The 20,762-nt window shown below is 47.0% G+C and overlaps 1 protein-coding gene across 3 annotated transcripts in view; it reads left to right on the top strand.

The window, feature by feature from the left end:
- Positions 1-20,762, top strand: part of abcg8 (ATP-binding cassette, sub-family G (WHITE), member 8) — an 80,250-nt gene that overhangs the window by 40,611 nt on the left and 18,877 nt on the right. For all 3 annotated transcript variants that reach the window (XM_038813586.1, XM_038813567.1, XM_038813576.1), the window contains exons 7-9: positions 12,048-12,213; positions 17,231-17,326; positions 17,450-17,649. In XM_038813586.1, the coding sequence (XP_038669514.1) occupies positions 12,048-12,213; positions 17,231-17,326; positions 17,450-17,649 (462 nt within the window). The remainder of the gene's footprint in view (positions 1-12,047; positions 12,214-17,230; positions 17,327-17,449; positions 17,650-20,762) is intronic.

The following is a 20,762-nucleotide window of genomic DNA, read 5'->3' as shown; positions in this document are numbered from 1 at the left end:
ATGATGAGGCTGGGTTAACTCTGCTCAAAGCATCTGCCCACAGACCCGCCTCTATCTCTCCCCCGAGCTCATCTTCCCACTTGCCCTTTAGCTCCTCTATCTGAGTTTCCTCCGGCTCCATAAGCTCTTTGTAGATGTCTGATACCTTCCCCTCTCCCACCCCCGTTCTGGAAACTACCCTGTCCCGTATCCCCTGTGGCGGTAGGAGCGGAAAGGTCGAAATCTGCCTTTGCAAAATATCCTGTACCTGCAGATACCTGAATCTAATTCCTGTTGGCAGTTCAAATTTCTCTTTTAAATCCTTCAAACAAGGGAAGTTCCCATCTATGAATAGATCCCCTATCCTCTCAGTCCCTGCTCTCTGCCATCTCCGAAACCCCCTATCCAGCCTTCCCGGTTATTGCAAATCGGGGCCCAGGCCGATGCTCCCTCCACTTTCCTATATTTCCTCCACTGCCCCCAGACTCTCATGGCCGCCATTACCATTGGGTTTGTGGAGTGCCGGGCTGGCGAGAACCATTAGAGGTGCTGTTATCAGTGCTCCCAGACTTGCGTCTTTGTATGATGCCACCTCCACTCGCTCCCACACCGACCCTCCGCCACTACCCATTTCCTAATCATGGCCCATGGCTACATTTGCCGCCCAGTAATAGTTGCTAAAGTTCGGCAGTGCCAACCCACCCTCCCCTCGCCTACGCTCCAGCAACACTTTCTTCACTCACGGGATTTTACCCGCTCACACAAAGCCCAAAATCAACTTGTTTAACCGTTTAAAAAAGGCCCCTGGGATAAAGATGGGGAGGCACTGAAAAACGAACAGAAATCTGGGGAAGACGGTCATTTTCACGGTCTGTACCCTCCCCGCCAGTGACAGCGGGAGCATGTCCCACCTTCTAAAGTCCTCCTTCATTTGCTCTACTAGACGGGTCAGATTTAACTTATGTAGTGCCTCCAATTCCTGTGCCACCTGGATTCCCAGATAGTGGAAGCTACCTCCCACCACTCTAAATGGCAGCTCTCCCAGTCTCCTCTCCTGCTCCCTCGTCTGGATCGCGAACATCTCACTTTTCCCCATATTCAATTTATACCCGGAAACTGGCCATATTCCCCTAAGATCCGCATAATCACCCCCATCCCCCCCTCATGGGTCGGAAATATACAGAAGCAGGTCGTCGGTGTAAAGCGAGACCCTGTGTTCCACCCCCCCGGACCAACCCCCTAACAGATCACCGCTTAACTGCTTTAGTGCTTTTTAACTTGTAAAAACACGCCTGTATGAATAATTGCTGAATTGAAATCCAAGCTTACCTCTTGCCAGAATGATGGTCAATTTTGCGATGTGAGAGTCTTGGTACAAGCAAACATAGAACTTTCTGATGAGCAACGAGGTGGAATAATCAGGTGATTATATGACTGTGTCACAGGCCAGTTCAGGACAGAATGAGCCAATCCAGAGCAGGAGCAAATATTCCAACCAACAGGATGCATATGCTGCCATTCAGTATATTTCAGAGTCACATTCAGTTTCAAAAGTTATCTTCCTTCTCCTCACAAAATCAAAGAAGTTATTGTCGTAAAATCATATGAGTGGAGTATCCAGAGAGTCCAAGTCCAATATCAGTGGCTCTATCTGGTAGGATTCTGTTCTTTGTCCGACACACTTTCTGAAGGTAAGTATTAAGAGCGATGTTTGTTAGAACTATCAACCTGTGACACACTGCAGCCATTATATCAGACCAGCAATGGCCCATTTTGAAAAACAGGATTTAAACAAGAGAATATGGAGGATGGACAGATTTTAAAAGATTTCCTTGCTTCATCCCTTGTTGGCATGGCTACTTAATTGGCTATTTTCTGTACTTTTTCTTCACAAAATAATCAATTGCATCATCATAGGTAAAACCTAATAAAGACTCACTTTTAATCATCAATATTGCTGAACTTATCAAATGTTCCTCGCTGATCGTACTTTTTGATCCTTTTCAATACAGAAAAAGAATGTTCACTGGAAGCATTTGTTGCAGGTATAGTTAAAAATATTTTCGGATGGTCTCCACATTTGGTGAGGTTACCTCATCATTATCGATGAAATGAATGAATTGTTTCACTTCATCTTCAAAAAAAATTTGTGTCTATGTCCTCCCTGTAGAATTCACTTAATTTCTTACTGCAGTGTCATCCTTGTCCAAACTTCTAACGAAAAGCACGCAAAATAAATCAACGGTCTTCTTCAGCGATTCACTTCTACTCTGCAATTGCACCATTATTGTACCACATCTAACATTGACATTCTCAACAATGATCTTCTCTTTCCCTTTTAAAGTTATTTAATAGTCTCTAGTTTCATCAAAAAATAACTTCCTGAGTCTTCTATGCTTCTCATCATCAGTGGGACCTGTATTTTGTGCTGATGTTAGTGCCTCTGCTTCCACCAAGTTATAGCCATTGCACACTTGCATGACAAAACTTTCAACTGAGGCTAACAATTGTGCAGCATTAAATGAAGTTGTATTAACATTTTGAAGTGATTTGCCGATGGCATTAATTCTTTGAAGTAAGTGGTTCCACAGAACAGTAAAATCACCAATATTATACTTTTCAAACTTCTCTGAGAAGGTTTCTACTTCAGGTTTCACATGTGGTTTTTCTGAATTTGATGCAGCTATGTCTTATGAGGATTCCTTTATATCAACAAAGTTAATTTTGAAAGCCAAAACAGCATCTACATGAGTGGACCACCTGATGTCAATAATTGTTTTAACCGTCAAATGTTTTCCATTTGCCTGTTCCAAGCGTGATTGCAGTATATTCCACCGATGCATTGAAATTGAAAGAAAGGCATACGCATTCTGAACAAAGTCCAAAAACATGTACAGCTGCCCCACAGGATTCAGCTGCAGAATTGCAGATTAAATTCAAGGAATGAGTGGAACATGGGATGCATAATGCACAGGTGCCTGCATTGTTCAGTCTTGCTTATGGACCTGAATATTTTCCTGCCATATTTGCGGCATTATTGAAGCTCTGCCCAAGACAATCTTTGATGTCCAAACCTAAATTTGCAATGATTTCCAAAACAGTTGTCTCCAGAAACTCAGAAGTGTGGGATTGTAGCTGGACAAAACAAAGAAATTACTCTGCAACTTCACCATCACTGGTCACATATCTTCATATTAATGTTAACTGGTCTCACATCTGGTGTTGAATCAACTATAATGGAATCGTATTTGCCATATTTTACTTCATTAGTGAAGGTTTCTCAGACACTCTGCCATTATAGTGATGAAGTTATCATGGATTCTGTGTGTTAAAAAGTTGGTCTTCCCTGAGCCACATATTGCGATTTTTTCAAATGCTCTTTGAGAAGCTCATTGAATTCACTGAGATATTCAAGGCAGGTTAAAGAATTACTTCTTCGAGTTGACAATGATAACTCATCATGTCCTCTTAAAGGTGATGCCAAGGAAGACACAGTTTGACGTGGAAACAACATGTCTCAGCACTTTCCTCCAACAAGAATATTCCTTTTCAAACTGAGCTGTTAACGCAAGATCAATTCTTCCAGATAATTTACATCTTTGAACAAATACACACATAATTTTAATGTGAGCTTTCTATGTTTCATGATCAGCAATATCTATTCCAACATTTCTTCAGTTCGAGTATCCATCGATGAATGCTGGGCAGGATACTCCCTTTGCAAACGGCAAAATCGCGAAACACGATTGGGCAGAGAATAGGTTACAATCCCAAAAGCGCGGCGGGCGCCAAATCGCAATTCTCCTTTGCCTCGACAGCAGCGCCAATGCATACTGGAATGCATATATAGTAAACACCGACCCAGTAGTCTCCGAAGCCTCCACAATTCTCCTCCTCCGATGGGCCAAGTTTCCAATGGCATGGTTCACTTGTGCTTTCAAAAATCGTGAAATCAGCATGGTGGCTGATGAGGCAGAGAGAGGAGGTAGGATACAGAGGAGCGACTGCAGCTGCCTGGCTGGACACTTGCCGGGCTGGCTGGGATGGTGGGAACAGGCCAGGTGGCCGAGGTGACTCCCCCACGGGACTGGGATGGTGCCCAGGCATGGACTGCCATTCCAGAGTGACACCGGCCATATGGGTGCCGCCACACCCCCACAGCCCCCCTACCGGCAGCCCACCCAAGGCAACACCCACAGTGGCCCAGAGTGCCATGGTGCATACCCCTGGCAAGGGCAGTGCCAGCTGATGGTACCCTTGGCATCAGAGATGGGTGCCAGCGCCAGAGGCCCCCCACGGTGCCGGCCACAGCGCCAACTGGGACCACCATGTAGCCTGGTGGACCTGGTTGGGCACGGGAATATGCACCATGCTAACATGTTGGCCTTTCACCCCCTGCAGACAATGGATATTGGAATTCAACCAGCAATGGTGGCCTTCCTAACAGTCACTGCAGCCCTGGGTGGGGGGGGGGGGGGGGGGGGGGTGGCAGTCACCCAGAATGGAGAGCCGGCTGCCCAACAGGCTGAGGTGGAGAAGGTGCCAAGGAGGCGCCGCATGAGGTCTTATGTGTACCGGCATCGTCTGTTATTTGAAGACCTACCGGACCAGGCATGTCATTGGAGACTCCAGCTGAGCAGAGAGACGGTGTGACTTATCTGCCAGATGATGGCACAGCCGGCATCGCGGGGGCATGGGGGAAGGACATCCGCTTCTGGTGGCTGTCAAAGTGACGATTGCCCCGACCGTTTATGCCATGGGGTCCTTCCAGGCGCCAAGTGGGGACCCTCACCCCCCCCCCCTGCACACCCGGAGGTGGGCCGGGTACAGCTTCCCGAACTTCACCCCCTTCTTAAAGAGGGCAGCCTTCGCTCTGTTAAAGGAGAGCATGGCCAATCCACCTAACCTGCACATGTTTGAACTGTGGGAGGAAATCCACAAACACAGGGAGAACATGAAAACTCCACAAAGTCATTCAAGGGTGGAATTGAACCCTGGTCCCTGGTACTGTGAGGCAGCAGTGCTAACCACTGTGCCACCTCGTCACCTTCATTTGTTGTATTTGTTGAGCATATTGGCAAATGCAGAGCTATCAGGCCCTGATTGGTGCCCATAGACACTGGCCAACAAGGGGCACCCCATTTGTCGGAGCCCTGTGCGTAGGCATGGTGAGTTTCATTATATGTCCACCTCTGGCTCTTGCAAATGCTAACTCTAAATTGAGAGCATGTTTGAACCCTGTGCCTCCCGACTCAAAAGATTGCTACAGTCAAGCTAAAGGTCTGCTCTATTAAATGAGACATGCTCCAACAATTATCTGTCTAGCAATTCAAGTAAGTCCTTTAGATAGTAGATTTTTCACTAGCTTATGGACCTGCACAAAGGCTGCTTAGAGGTAGCATTATGCAAATTGCTGTAGTACCAAAAGGTCCAGGGGACGTTCGAAGTCCCCCTCTCCCAGCAGCTTCTCCAACATCTTGTCTACGTACGAGCCAGCGTCCACTCCCTCAATGCCCTCTGGCAACCCCACAATCCTCAGCTTCTGTCTCCAGGAGCGGTTCTCCAGATCCTCCACCTTCTCCTGATGCCGCTTCTGGGTATCTCGCATCACCTCCGTCTCAGCCGTCTATGAAGCGAGCTGTTCCTCATGCTCCTCCACCTTCTGGGTCGCCTGGCTTTGAGACTCTAACCTCATCTCCACGCGGTCGGTCCCCGCCTGAAGCGGATCCACTGTCCTCGCCACATCCTCCAGAGACTCCTTCCTCTGCTGGGTGAACTTCTCATTCAAGGAGTGTACCAGCTGCTCCATCGACCACTGAGATGGTAGGGCTGGTCCCTTATCCTCTGCCACCATCCTCTCTGTCCCGGGTACAGCTTCTCGCTCCAACTGCTCCTTTCGACTAAAACCACTCCTCGTCCACGAATCCTTCCACCGGTGGAATAAACTCTTCCTCCTCCACTCCTGCACCTTTTTCCATCAAAAAATCCACCCGGTTATCGGGCACTGATCTCCCTGATTCTTAAGCGGGACAAGGATCTCCAGCAGTGTGGGTCGTACAGGCCGATCTCACTCTTGAATGTGGACGCCAAGCTGTTGGCAAAGATCTTAGCCACGAGGATAGAGAACTGTGTGCCGCAGGTTATCCACGAGGATCAAACGGGGTTTGTGAGGGGGAGGCAGCTGAACGCTAACATACGGAGGCTCTTGAATGTTATAATGATGCCGGCGGTAGAAGGGGAGGCGGAGATAGTGGTGGCACTGGACGCGGAGAAGGCCTTTGATAGGGTTGAGTGGGGGTACTTATGGGAGGGGCTGGAAAGGTTCGGGTTTGGGGAGGGGTTTGTTTTGCTGTTTTGTACTAAAGGGACGGGCATAGTTGTTCTGTGCCAATGTCAGGCATGAATTCATTTCCTCTTCTGTGTATACGGGGGGGGGGGGGTTTCTGTCCTGTCTATTGAAGGGACAGGCAGATGTTTTGGGGGAATGATGGGTGTTAGTTTATCTCTTCCGCTGTGTATACGCCGGAGGGGGGGGGGGGGGGGGGGGGGGCTGTTCTTTCTGTTCTTTGTCAAAAAAAAAATTCTGTCTTTTTGTTGTTGATATTATCCAAAAATTTGAATAAAAATTATTTTAAAAATAAAAATCCACCCAGTTAATCGGGGAAAAGGCCCAAAAACACTGCCACATTTGCGACCACTCACACCATGGCCACCACCGGAAGTCCCTAAAAGTGCTGCTCAACCGTAGGTTTTCTTTCATGTTGTGTTTCTCTCGAGAGATGTGTTTTCATTCTCACCTCGGCAATTCCCTCAGGATCAGACTACGCTGGGTGTTGTTAGTATTGGTGTTTTTGTGTTCAGCTGATTCCCCTCTTTTGGGAGGGGGAGAAGGAAAATAGTCATTGCTCCTGCTGCTGTTACAGGCTAAGGGAAAAGAATGAAGTTAATGTGAAAATCCCCTAGTTGTCACACTCCGGCACCTTTGAGGGAGAATTCTGAATGTCCAAAATACCTAACAGCACATCTTGTGGGAGGAAACCGGAGCACTTGGAGGGAACCCACGCAGACACTGGGAGAATGTGCAGACTCTGCACAGACAGTGACACAAGCCAGGAATCGACCCTGGCACTGTGAAGCCACAGTGCTAACCACTGTGCTACCGTACTGCCCAACTAACCTACAACTTGCATACAACTGCCTAAGTTTGAGGGGTGTATTCAACTTCAGTTTCAATGGAAAATATCAGACTTAGTGTCAACTATTGGGGAACTGGTGGGAAGGTTCCCGGAATATTTCCCACACCTGCCCACCCTGATCACAGGTTTTAAAAAAGTGTGTGGGGGATAGTGAATCGGGCCCCTAATGCCCTCTAAATATTGTTTCGTTTTTGTTTTCCATTACACGATGTCATGTCTGCCATATGATCAGGTTAATATTTACTCACCCACTCTTCTGTGCGACTCCTGCTCCATTGAAGACCATTCCTCATCAAGAGCCCGCATATGAAGAATGTTATACTTGACAGCTGTTGACACTTGCGGAACCATATTGATGCACAATCCAGCTCCCTCAAGAAAAGAAGGGACAATACTGGAGGGGAAAGAAAACAAAAAGATTTTCAATTCCAATGGAAATATTGATGTGTGACAAAATAAGAATCTCCTCTTTTTAGATTGTCAACTAATCATGACTCACGTGAGTTAACTGCCTCACTCATGAGATATTTATTACATGACACTGCTGTTCATGAAAATTGCTCTTTGACCCCCCCCCCCCCCCCCCCCCAAGTGCAGCACAATTGATTTATATTTAAAGCATTCTAAACTGGTATCTTATAATTCAGATCACTCTTGGAGAAGGGAGTTTCCATGTTGAACAGTCTACACCCAAATAACTCTTGCCATGTGAATCAGTATGTATGGAATACCCTTCATTATCTAATCTATCAATCAACATTTGAAGAGATTCCATTTTTCTTCAAACCATTAATCAGCAATTATTGACATGTTATTGTAAAATCATTAGTCAGCATTTTAGAACCTCCTATCATTAGTTAACTTGTCATGTTATTCAAAAACCTGTTGTCACGATCTAAACCATTAATCAGCATTTAGGGGCCTCCTGTCTTTTAGACAGTTGTCAATTTTTAAAGCTATTCTATTAGTTTGTCAATCTTCATTCAAGGTCCCCTATCATTATCATTGTTACGGCAGTAGTCATATTACACATTATTAACATATATAAGTAGTGCTTATTTTGATGTGTATGCCATTTAATAATAACACAGCTCTATTTGTTTAAGCGAACTTATAGTTACATCTGTCACTCTTGGGGTTTCCTCATGTGGTGATTTCCCTTTAAGGGCAACACAGCAGAGTAAGGGTCACCTGGCTTGGGTGAACAATTGGGACTCGGCGTGGATAATCACCCCGGGGGTGGAGCCCTCTCTTAGGCGGGAGACATGTAGGGGACTAGGTGTAGCCGTTTTGGTTGTTGTACTGCTGTGCAGTTCTTCTCAATAAACCCTTTTTGTGTTCCTAATGAAGTCTGTGAAAGTGCATCATTACATCTTAACTTTGATACCTCTGACTATAACTGGGAGGAGGTCGCACAACCCAATGGCTGGAAAGTTGGGGACAAGCCCACCTCTGCCAGCCCTGGAAACCAGAACTCACCTTTATTGTTGTTCAGGCAACTGCTTGTAGTTGTCGCTTTTGCCCCTCTAAGGCAGGATGTCTAGACAGCCAGCAGATCTTCAGCCCCAGCAGTGCCATGGGGTGTGGAGCCAATGCTGTGATTTCAGCCGGCACCAGACAGGCCACGACGGAGCAAGCCCGGTTTGCAGCTAAGTGGATTTTGGTGCTCACCAGTGTCAATCAAGCAAGGCCTGGCAAGGGGAGAGGTGTCATTTTGAGGGCACTGGAGGGTCTTCAGCAAGGGTGCCATTCTATGGGTCACAAGGTGCCTAATCACAGGGGCCCACAGAAGCTTCTTCAACTTTTCTTCTTGGATGCATGTCTATCTGGCCTGACTTCAGCTCCATCTAGTCTTTCATGCCTTGGGATTCTGTTCTGGGTTTATCATTTAAAATGCCATGTTTCATGTCACCTGCCACCGCTGATCACCATGTTATGTACCTGAGGCACTCTCAATTACGACACGAAAGTTAGGTCAGTAATCAAAGGCTTTAATAAGCAGTGAACAATGGCAGCCTCCATGAGAAGTGGGCTCGCAAAATGGAGTCTCATCTTAAGTACTGTTTCCCAGGGGGCGTAGCCAGAGGCGGAGTCCCCCAGGGTTCCAAGCCTCTTAAAGGGGCAATGTATTCCGATCATCACAAGCCTCTTAAAGGGGCAAGGTATTCCGATCATCACAGTACCCGCCGCTGATCACTATGTTATGTACCCGCCGCTGATCACCATGTTATGTACCCGCCGCTGATCACTATGTTATGTACCCGCCGCTGATCGCTATGTTATGTACCCGCCGCTGATCACCATGTTGAGTTATGGGTTCATTTGATATCTCAGTGATGAGACCTTGAGACTGGTATGTTTAAACATAAACCATTTATTGTTAATCTTTAACTATGTACAGATCCCAGTTAATGTCATGCATGGTGCTGCTACCTCCACGCAGGTTGCTTCTAGAATGTTCGCTCAGCCTATTTGGCATGTGACTCGATACATCATACTCTAGGTGGTGCTAGTCTCCAGTCCATTGTTTACCTTTGCTCTGCTGGACACCTTTACATTACACTCGCATGCAGGCATATACAACATCATACAACAGTTATGTGTGGCACCTCAGAAAGTTAATAACTTTACGATTGATGGGCTGGTTTAGCACAGTGGGCTAACAGCTGGCTTGTAATGAAGAACAATGCCAGCAGCGCAGGTTCAATTCCCATACCAGCCTCCCCGAACAGGCGCCGGAATATGGCGACTAGGGGCTTTTCACAGTAACTTCATTGAAGCCTACTTGTGACAATAAGCGATTATTATTATAAGAGACTTCTTAGGGGAAGTGTGAAGTATACCTGAGTGCATAACTTATATGGTTGTAAACCATATTGTTAACTTAATAGTGCATGTTTTATACATTTAAATAAAGTGAAGTCTTGTGGGTAAAATAGAGGCCTTGGGGCACAGTGGTAACGCTCCAACCGCTGGACCAGAAGCTCCGGGTTCAAGTTCAATGCCAGGACATGTTGGCCACGGAAGGAGTGTTCAACGTGGTTCAGTGGACCGATAATCAGCTCAGAGATCCTTCCACCAATTCCCTACCATTCCCCAAAGGGTACAAAAACAGTATGCGGGTGTGAAGAAACGCTAACAACAACAACTGAGCAAAACAAGTTATTTGAATTTCTTTTTAAATGTTAACCATCCCTGACCAGAATGTAACAATGTAATATCAGCCCAGAGTCTGTAGTCAGCAGCGAAGAGGTGAGCTACTTGCTATACTTGAACTTGCCCATTGCTTTTCTTTGGGATATTGCCCTTGATTCGTGGTCATTAAAATCCAAAATAGCACAGCACCCTCCACGGGAGATCTGGGCTATGTGTTAATAGGGCAAGCAACTGCATATCTCTTTAACCAATTAAATAGGAGATTACTTCATGCAGAGTCTTACCCAGGAAGTGTGAATTTGAATAGTTGAATCATTTAGAGAAACGAGACGGAAAGAACGATGAGATTAAGAGAGAGTAATAAAATAGAAAGAAAAAATAAAGGAAGTTGTATTTTTTAATATTTCCCACAATAATTAAAATCTGAAGAACTGAGGTTGCACATGAACAAAATTTTAATTTTCAGTATCAGATAAGCTGTTTGGCAGTAATCAGGGGTGGGATTCTCCCATCCCGCGGCAGAGTGTTCACGCCGTCGTAAACACTGACGCATTTTACAACGGCGTGAACGGGACGCTCCCATGACTAATTCTGGCCCCGATAGGGGGCCAGCACGGCGCTAGAGTGGTTCGCGCCACTCCAGCTGCAGATCCTGGCGCGAACTGTGCGCTATAGGATCCGCGCATGCGCAGTTGTGCCGGCGCCAACGAGGACATGCACAGTGTCACCGGCGCCAATGCGCGCATGCGCAGTGGCCTCCTTCAACGCGCCAGCACCGACGCAACATGGTGCAGGACTACAGGGAACGGCGCGTAGGAAAGGAGGCCCCCAGCCACAGAGGCCGGCCCGCCGATGGTCGGACCACTCCTCCCATCCCAAAGGCCGCCACCCAACCCTTACACACCGAGGTCCTGCCGGCCCAGAGCAGCATAGAATGGTGCCGCTGGAACTCGGCTCTTTTTTTACCGCCGTTCGGTCCATCTGGGCCGGAGAATCAGCAGGCCAACCACGCCAGTGCTTGCGGAGAATCGTGTGCCGGCGTCGGGCGGTGTGGCTCAATTCGCGTGGCCCGCCAGCGATTCTCTTACCCGCCCCTTATCGGCAGATCCCCCCGCCCACGTGAAGACTCCGCAGGCCGGCCGCAGAGCTAGGTCCCACTAGTATGGACCAGGTGTAATATACGCCGGCGGGATCCGCCGATAAGGGGCTGCCACTCGGCCCATCGCGGGCCGGAGTATCGCCGGGGGGAGCCGCTGCCAATGGCCCCCGAACAGCGTAGCGCGATTCCCACCCCCGCCGAAAAACCGCGTCGGGGCGGGATTCACCCCCCCCGGCGATGCCCCGGCCCGGCGGGGGGTCGGAGAATCCCGCCCATTATTAAAATTTCATTTAGACTGGAATAAGCAAATCCGATAACTTTTTTCTGCCTTGTAAATTGGATATCTCTCATGAAACTAACCCAACTGCACATGCTTCAAAGCCAAACCTCCAGTGAAGTTTCTGGAGGAGCAAGACAACCCAGTCAGCACTGCCTGATTTCCATCTGTAACTATACAAGTGCAGTTGCTGGAAATTGCTGTCCAACTTGCTCTCTAATAACAATGAACATTGGGCCAGTGTCTTTTTGCAATTTGGGCTTGACTTCTACTTTCAATTGTTAATAGTGTTTTGAACTGTAAATGGTGACTCTCAAAATAATCTTGTTGACTCTCACAGTTGACCTAACCAGTATTGACAGGCGTTCCAAGGAGCAGGAAGACTGTACACAGGAAAAAGCGAATACACTTGCTTCCATATTTTGGGAACATGTCAAAGACACTGATGACTACACTTGGAAGCCTAATGCCTGCAATTCCTGCCCAAATATGAGCAGCACTACAAGGTACCACTATGAAATGAAGCTCTGATACTGCCATAAAATTTATTATTGACAGCAACATTTTGTATTCTTATTTATTATTGTAGAGCTTCTAATACGCCATAGTCGATTGTTCATCCTGAACATTGAATGGAATAATCCCATTAAGAGATTCTAGTTGAAAGGCCCAGTGAACCGAAACATATTAACTGAACCAACTGCATCGGCAGACAGAGGCTTGCATTTGTCTGTTACTTCAGTTCTGAAAAATCTGACATAGAATCATAGAATTTACAGTGCAGAAGGAGGCCATTCAGCCCATCGAGTCTGCATCGGCCCATGGAAAGAGCACCCTACTTAAGCTCCATGCCTCCTTTATCCCCGTAACCCAGGAACCCCACCTAAACTTTTTGGACACTAAGGGCAATTTAGCATGGCCAATCCACCTAACCTGCGCATTTTTGGACTGTGGGAGGAAACCGGAGCACCCGGAGGAAACCCACGCAGACATGGGGAGAATGTGCAGATTCCACACAGACAGTGACCCAAGCCAGGAATCGAACCTGGGACCCTGGAGCTGTGAAGCAACTGTGCTAACCACTATGCTACCGTGCTGCCCCATGGTAACATACAATATACACATGGTGAATTCATGTTATCGACAGTCTGAGGCAATGTTAAAGATCGAAGGGGTGGTGCAATATAAAGTGATATTGTGTAAAAATGCATATTTCAAATATCATAATATTTTATTGCAAAGAATATAAGAATGGTGGATTAAATGAAAGACATTTCATTTTATCAAATCGTTAAGGTTTTCCAAGAATAAATCTGAGCATTCAGTCGTCTTCTTCTGACTTTGTAGCTCCATGTTTTATTTGATGAGGAAATTATCCAATTACTTTTGGTTGCCTTGGTTGAGTTAATATTTAATACATTATGCAGTACATTATTGCATAAATCAATAATTTTAAGTGTGAAGAAATTATTCTTTATGCTTCTTTAAGCTTACAACAAAAGGGTTTAGTAGGTGAACTCATTTACATTAATTACGGGCAACTCTTACAGTAAAAACAAATATCTCTAGCCTCACTTCATGTGAGAGCGTTCTCATTGAAACTTATAAAATACTTACAAGAATAGAGAGGGTCGAAGCAAGTAAGATGTTTCCCTTGGTTGGGGAGCCGAGAACAAGGGGCCACAATTTTTAAAAAATGGATCCCCAAGATGAGGAGAAATGTTTTTACTCAGATAATTGTGAATCTTTGGAATTCTCAACCCCAGAGGGCTGTGGAAGCTCAGCCATTGAGTATGTTTAAAGCAGAGACAGATTTTAAAATACCAACGGCATAAAGGAATATGGTAATAGTCTGGGGAAAAGGCATTGAAGTGGATGATAGACCATGATCATATTGAATGGTGGAACAGGCTCGATGGGCAGAATGGCCTACTGCTGTTCCTATGTTCCTATGTACTTGTCTTTCTGCTTATGTAAGACTCTGTGCATCTCATTTTCTTCCATTTTTCATTTTGGTTTCCATTATTTAAGTGATACCAATTCTTTGTATGCTTTTGACACGTTTTCTCTATTTGCCACATCTTTTTGCTTTGAGTTTACTCTCCATCTGTTTAACTCCTCAAACACCCCTTATTTTCTCTTTTGTCCTCTCTTAATGCCATTTGCTCTTACTTTCTCCATCCATGACACCCTCAGGCGGGATTCTTCGTCCCTGGGACGCCCATAGTGTGTTTCCCGATGGGATGGAGAATTGGCCGTTAGGGTAAAATCAGAATTGGCACCGGGCACCGACCCGAACGGCATGCGGTGTGTTCCACGCCGCACGCCAGCAGGAGCATGGAAAAACATGAAAATGGGTCAGATACTTTATCTTCCGCCCTCCCATGATTTTCTGGCCCCCATGGCTGGGAATCATGTGGGCGAGGTTCACTTGTGGTCTCTACAATCATGAACCTGACAAAGTCCACCATGCCAGGGCCACAAGGGTAGAGACCATCCGAGCCCCACCACACATCAGCCCCCAACCCCGGATTGCCTGGGTGCTCCCCCACCCCCAGGTATGGGGATGACCCAATCCACAACCCCCAGGGACCACTGTAATAGGGAGACCCCCCAGGAATCCCTGTAATAGGGAGACCCCCCAGGAACCCATGTAATAGAAAGGCACCCCCAGGAACCCGTGTAATAGAGAGACCTCCTCAGGAACCCATGTAATAGGGAGACCCCCCCAGGAACCCGTGCAATAGGGAGACCTCCTCAGGAACCCATGTAATAGGGAGACCCCCCAGGAACCCATGTAATAGGGAGACCCCCCAGGAACCCATGTAATAGGGAGACCCCCCAGGAATCCCTGTACTATGGAGACCCCCCTGGAATCCCTGTAATAGGGAGACACCCCCAGGAACCCATGTAATAGGGAGACCCCCCCAGGAACCCATGTAATAGGGAGACACCCCCATGAACCCATGCAATAGGGAGACACCCCCAGGAACCCATGTAATAGGGAGACCCCCCCAGGAACCCATGTAATAGGGAGACCCCCCCAGGAATCCCTGTAATAGGGAGACACCCCCAGGAACCCATGTAATAGGGAGACCCCTCCAGGAATCCCTGTAATAGGGAGACCCCCAGGAACCCATGTAATAGTAAGACACCCCCAGGAACCCTTGTAATAGGGAGACCTCCTCAGGAACTTGTGTAATAGGGTGACCTCCCTAGGAACCCATGTGTTAGGGAGACCCCTCCCCCAGGAACCACTGTAATAGGGAGACTCATCAGGAACCACTGTAATAGGGAGACTCACCCAAGAACCCTGTAATAGGGAGACTCCCCCAGGAACCACTGTAATAGGGAGACTCACCCAGGAACCCTGTAATAGGGAGACTCCCCCAGGAACCCTGTAATAGGGAGACTCACCCAGGAACCCTGTAATAGGGAGACTCCCCCAGGAACCCATGTAATATGGAGACACCCCCATGAACCCATGCAATAGGGAGACACCCCCAGGAACCCATGTAATAGGGAGACCCCCCCAGGAACCCATGTAATAGGGAGACCCCCCCAGGAATCCCTGTAATAGGGAGACACCCCCAGGAACCCATGTAATAGGGAGACCCCTCCAGGAATCCCTGTAATAGGGAGACCCCCAGGAACCCATGTAATAGTAAGACACCCCCAGGAACCCTTGTAATAGGGAGACCTCCTCAGGAACTTGTGTAATAGGGTGACCTCCCTAGGAACCCATGTGTTAGGGAGACCCCTCCCCCAGGAACCACTGTAATAGGGAGACTCATCAGGAACCACTGTAATAGGGAGACTCACCCAAGAACCCTGTAATAGGGAGACTCCCCCAGGAACCACTGTAATAGGGAGACTCACCCAGGAACCCTGTAATAGGGAGACTCCCCCAGGAACCCTGTAATAGGGAGACTCACCCAGGAACCCTGTAATAGGGAGACTCCCCCAGGAACCACTGTAATAGGGAGACTCCCCCAGGAACCCATGTTATCAGGAGCGCGCCCCCCCCCCCTCCCCCCAGGAACCCCTGTAATAGGAAGAATCCCCCAGGAACCCCTGTAATAGGGAGATTTCCCCAGGAACCTATGTGATAGGGAGACCCCCCCCCCCCCCCAGGAACCCCTGTAATAGGGAGACTCTCCTAGGAACCAGTGCAATAGGGAGACGTCCTCACAGGGACACACCCTTAGGGACACCTGTGATAGCGAGACTCCTTACAGAGATGCCTGTGATAGGGAGACCTCACAGTGAACCCTGTGATAGGGAGACCCCTACAGGGACCGCTGTAATAGGGAGACCCCGCCCCCAGGGACTCCTGTGGTGGGAGGCCTCGCCACAGGAACCCCTGTGATAGGAAGACCCTCCCACACAGACCTCCAACTAAAGGATCACCCAGGGCCTCCCTGGCTAAAGGGACCTCCCAGGGACCCCCTGACTAAGGGAACATCTCCTCCAGAAGAAATCCTGTCTGGATGCTAGAGAGCAGTCCAGACAGGGGCTGTGGGAGACATTACAGCTGTAATATTTAACCTTGCAGCTCCACGTGTCCATTACTGAAGTAGAGCAACTTTGCCTGCCTCTGGTTCCCAGGGATCCACTATCTGCAGTCCATTTGTGGCTTTGCGGTAGTGGGTTGTGATTGACAGCTGATTAAAAAACATCTGCAACTTTGATCCATTCATAGCCCTTTAGGCTTCAGTGGTTTAAGTGGTGAAACCCTAATATTGGTAAACATTGACCACATCAAAGAAAGGTAAGTGCATTCCAAGTACCATGTGCATTCCAATCACTCAAGCATGTGATTTCACGGCACTTTCGTCTCTTTAGTGTGGGAAATGTTTACAAACATTGAGGTTTCACCACTTAGGCCACTGAAGTGTGAAGGGATATGAATGGATCAAAGCTGCAGATGTTTTTTACGAGCAGTCAATCACTAACCACTACTGGAAAGCCATGGATAGATTGCAGATAGTGGTTCTGTGGGAAGGCAAGGTAAACACTACAGCTGTCATGCCTCCCAGAGCCCCTGTCTGGAATGCTCTCTACCTTCCAGACTCTTTTCTGGAGGGGCGGTCTGTTGGGGGGGCACGGGTTCCCTTAGTCTGGGAATCCTTGGGGAGTCCCTATAGTCAAGAACCTCTGGGGATTGAATATGTTTCACCCTTGGAAAGCCCTCAAATGGCAAGTGATTGTGTGTTAGGTGCAAGAGAATTGGAAAATTATGTTCATTCCATTGAAGTGGTACATTGAGATTTTTAAGAATCCACTGTTATCTGGTTTATTACTTATTTATGGGATTATAATACAAAGTTTTCAATTAAAACTTTACCTGTTGACATTGCACAATAGGCCAAAAAGAATTAATCAATTTTAAACACATACTGGACATATTGCAATATTATCATACCTTTACATATTTCTACTCATTTATTATGTAGCATTTTAAACAAAAATGTTTCAAACTTCATGTGTGTATTTTCTAACCTCTTTTCAAAATTCTTCCAGTGCTTCTCTGACTTCTGATGAAATTACTATCAACGTTAAATCCGAAACGATGGACAAGCTGGCTGGACATTTGAGACAGTTTTCTGTCTTGTTACGGTAAAATGCATTCAAAACAAATAAACCATTAGTATAGAATTGTATTTCTTTAGGAAGAAGGATTTTGCAGGGGCATCTGAAATGTGGAGCGATTGAACCGTAACGCTTTGTGTTTTGTATCAGCCGACAGGTTTCGAATGATTTCAGAGATATACCGACACTGGCTATCCATGGACTGGAGGCACTCTTGATGTCTTTACTAATTGGGTTTTTATACTACAGCCAAGATGGCAAAGAACTATCGATCCAGGACACAGTGGCACTGTTATACATGATTGGAGCTCTGACACCATTTGCGGTTGTTTTAGATGTCATCGCTAAATGTAAGCTGTACTTAATTTCTTTACCTTTTATTTTAAGAGGTATATTACTTCAAAGAGCAATTAGTGCTAAGATACCAAACATGCAGAAAATCTTTTGAGGGGATTTATTGGACAATAGATATCATGGGGGTGCTTTCCCCAGGCAAGGGCAGGGGGCTTTGGGTCCATGTCAAATCCTCCAAAGGTGACTTCAGGTCACGTTCCCAAAATCACCCACACTCTTCTGGATTTCACAAGGAAGGTGAGCAAGGAATTCCCCTGGATCTGTCGTGTGATGCATTAATTGGATCATAAGGACTGTTTGAACCCTCAATTCTGCTATTTAACAGCCAGTGGACCTGTCAACAACTTGGCAGAAGTGAGTGCACAGTGGTAAGACTCTCTTCTGTGAAACTGACAGCCTGGGAAGCCTTTTATCAGTGACTGACTCTGATGAACTCCAACTATGACCATGTGAGAACCTGCTGTTCAAAGCATCTCTTCTCTGAGAGAGTGCCATCACTGCTTGGCAGGTGATTACCAGGTTCGTGGAAGACCCTTCACGCACTTTCATGTGCATACCACTGCTGTCAGCCTTCACCACAACATGGGAGCAGTTTCTGCTGCTTGACTTAACACCTCTACTGGGAAAAGAGAAGCAACACCACCACCAACAGGAGGAGCACCAGCTACCTTCTCCTCAGCTGCATCCTGATCCTTAGGGCTGGAAGGATGAGCAGCTGGAAAGAGGTTGAGACACTAGCACAAGGTCAGCGGGCACAGTATCAGTTCCCTCGACATATCTGAGCACCAGTGCCTCGGGGGCTTAGATTTCATGCAGGTCATTTGCAGCCTCCTGGAACAAGACCGACTTCTCAGTGGAGCAGGTGGCCTCATGGTAGCACAGTGGGTAGCGCTGTAGCATCACAACTCCAGGGTACCAGGTTCGATTCCCGGTTTGGGTCACTGTGTACAGTCTGCACATTCTCCCTGTGTCTACGTGGGTTTCCTCTGGGTGATCCTGTTTCCTCCCACAAGTCCCGATAGATGTGCTGTTAGGTGAATTAGATATTCTGAATTCTCCCTCTGTGTACCCGAACAGGTACCGGAATGTGGCAACTAGGGGCTTTTCACAATAACCTCATTGCAGTGTTAATGTAAGTCTACTTGCGACAATAAAGATTATTATTATTATTATTATTGGCATGCCTTTACTGCACTGCCAGTGGCTGATACGGTCTCTCTCACCCCTTGCCCCACCTTGGGTCCTGCCTCTCACCATGTTGTATGTTATCTTCTCCTGCAAGGTGTGAAAGCAGAGAGGTGCGAGTGTTCATTTTGGCTTGTGTGGAGAACGACTATAGGCTTGGGTACAAGAGAGCAAGAGGTTGAGTGTGAGTGTTGGCTGCTCGGTTGGGGATGTAAGGTGCTAGGAGAGAAAGGAATACATGGAATTGCAATGTGTGTTGTTCTCGAGATGTGCTGTGCAGGAGAACTTTGGGAAAGTCAGAATGTGGCAAGTGGAACTCAGAAGTGTTACACCACTCACCTTTCGCAACCTCCTGAAGTCCTGGATCCTCTTGGTGCATGATCTCCAGGATGGTGGGACCACTCTTCTGACTTCCTCGGCCACCTCCATCCATACCGGACCTTGGGAGAGCATGCTTCCCTCAGATCCTGCAGCAAGGCCTCTAAGGAAGTGGGGGAGACCCAAGGTCGGCCTTCCCAGTTCCTCTGGTCCATTCCTGTGTTGCTGTAGCTTCAAAATTCCAAGTGCTGGTGAGCCATTCTAATCCATGTTGTTGACCCTTTAGTTAGAAATTCTTCCTTTGACAGAACGGATATTTTAACCTGCCTGTCCTCCCTCAATGGGAACCTGGTGGCTCATTAAAGAACCTGCAGCAAACCTCACTCCAGATGTAAAGGGGTTTCTACCCATAAATTGGCAATGGAGTAAATTTGGAATGATGTGCTGCATATTTCAGTCTATTCAAAATTTTTATTGAGAAAAAGGTAAGTTAATAGTTTCATTTTTCTTTTTTCTTTGTAATTTGAAAATTTACAAAAGAACATAAATTTTGCAAACTTCCCACTAAAAACATTTAAACTCTCATTGAACTTATGATATTTTTAACCAAAAGAGAACAAGCAGGAAAATCTCAGCAGTCTGGCAACATCTGAAGGGAGAGAAAAGATCTAATGTTTTGAGTCCAGGTGACCCTTTGCCAAAGCTAAAAGGGTATTTTAAGGATATTTTTACCTACGGCAATTTGACTTTGACCTGAAAGGGCCAGTTTACATATTGCTCTCCATCTGCAGGAGAACAAAAATTGAGCAAGAAACCTTTAAACGTATATATATATGTTCATTCAACATTTCAAAATTTTTTACGCGAACCGCTCCAGCACCGTCTGGCCCTCTTTAGGGGCCAGAATTAATCCTGGCAGCGGCCCCTTCACGCCGTTGTAAAATGCGACGACGTTTATGATGGCGTGGTCACTCTGGAGAATCCCGCCCGAAGTTTCAATGAGATTGGTTGACTTGGTGATTTGTTGAGAAATCTATAGAATATGTTTTGGTAGCATTGGTCATTTACTCTGTAGTGTGGTGTGTCTGACCATAGTCCATGTGTTAATTCCCATTTACCTCGTACTTACTCTGAGTGTTAGAGTATAAGATACATATTGTAAATTATATTGTACAATAAGTTATGATTTTGTCTGTTCAAACCCTGTGGAATCTCTTGGTTTTATTCCAAAAGGCCTTGGCTCAACTGTTATCTACTTTCAACAAAATGTTATTGAATCATAGAATCATAGAATCTACAGTGCAGAAGGAGGCCCATTTGGCTCATTAAGTCTGCACCGGCCCTTGGAAAGAACACCCTACTTAAGCCCATGCCTCCACCCTATCCCTGAAACCCAGTAACCCCACCTAACCTTTTGGAAACTAAAGGGCAATTTAGCATAGCCAGTCCACCTAACCTCAGGGCCGGCCCAAGGCACCGGCAACTCGGGCAGTCGCCCGGGGCGCCATGTGTTAGGGGGCGCCAGAGACTCAGGTCCCGCGCATGCGCAGTTGGGCTGGTGCCAACCAGCGCATGCGCGGTGGCCGCCCTCCCCTAGGGCGGCCCC

Source organism: Scyliorhinus canicula, chromosome 1 (genome assembly GCF_902713615.1).
Source record: "Scyliorhinus canicula chromosome 1, sScyCan1.1, whole genome shotgun sequence".
NCBI classification, from domain to species: Eukaryota; Metazoa; Chordata; class Chondrichthyes; order Carcharhiniformes; family Scyliorhinidae; genus Scyliorhinus; species Scyliorhinus canicula.
Note: the sequence above shows the minus strand (reverse complement) of the source record. Positions and strands in the feature narration are given on the sequence as shown.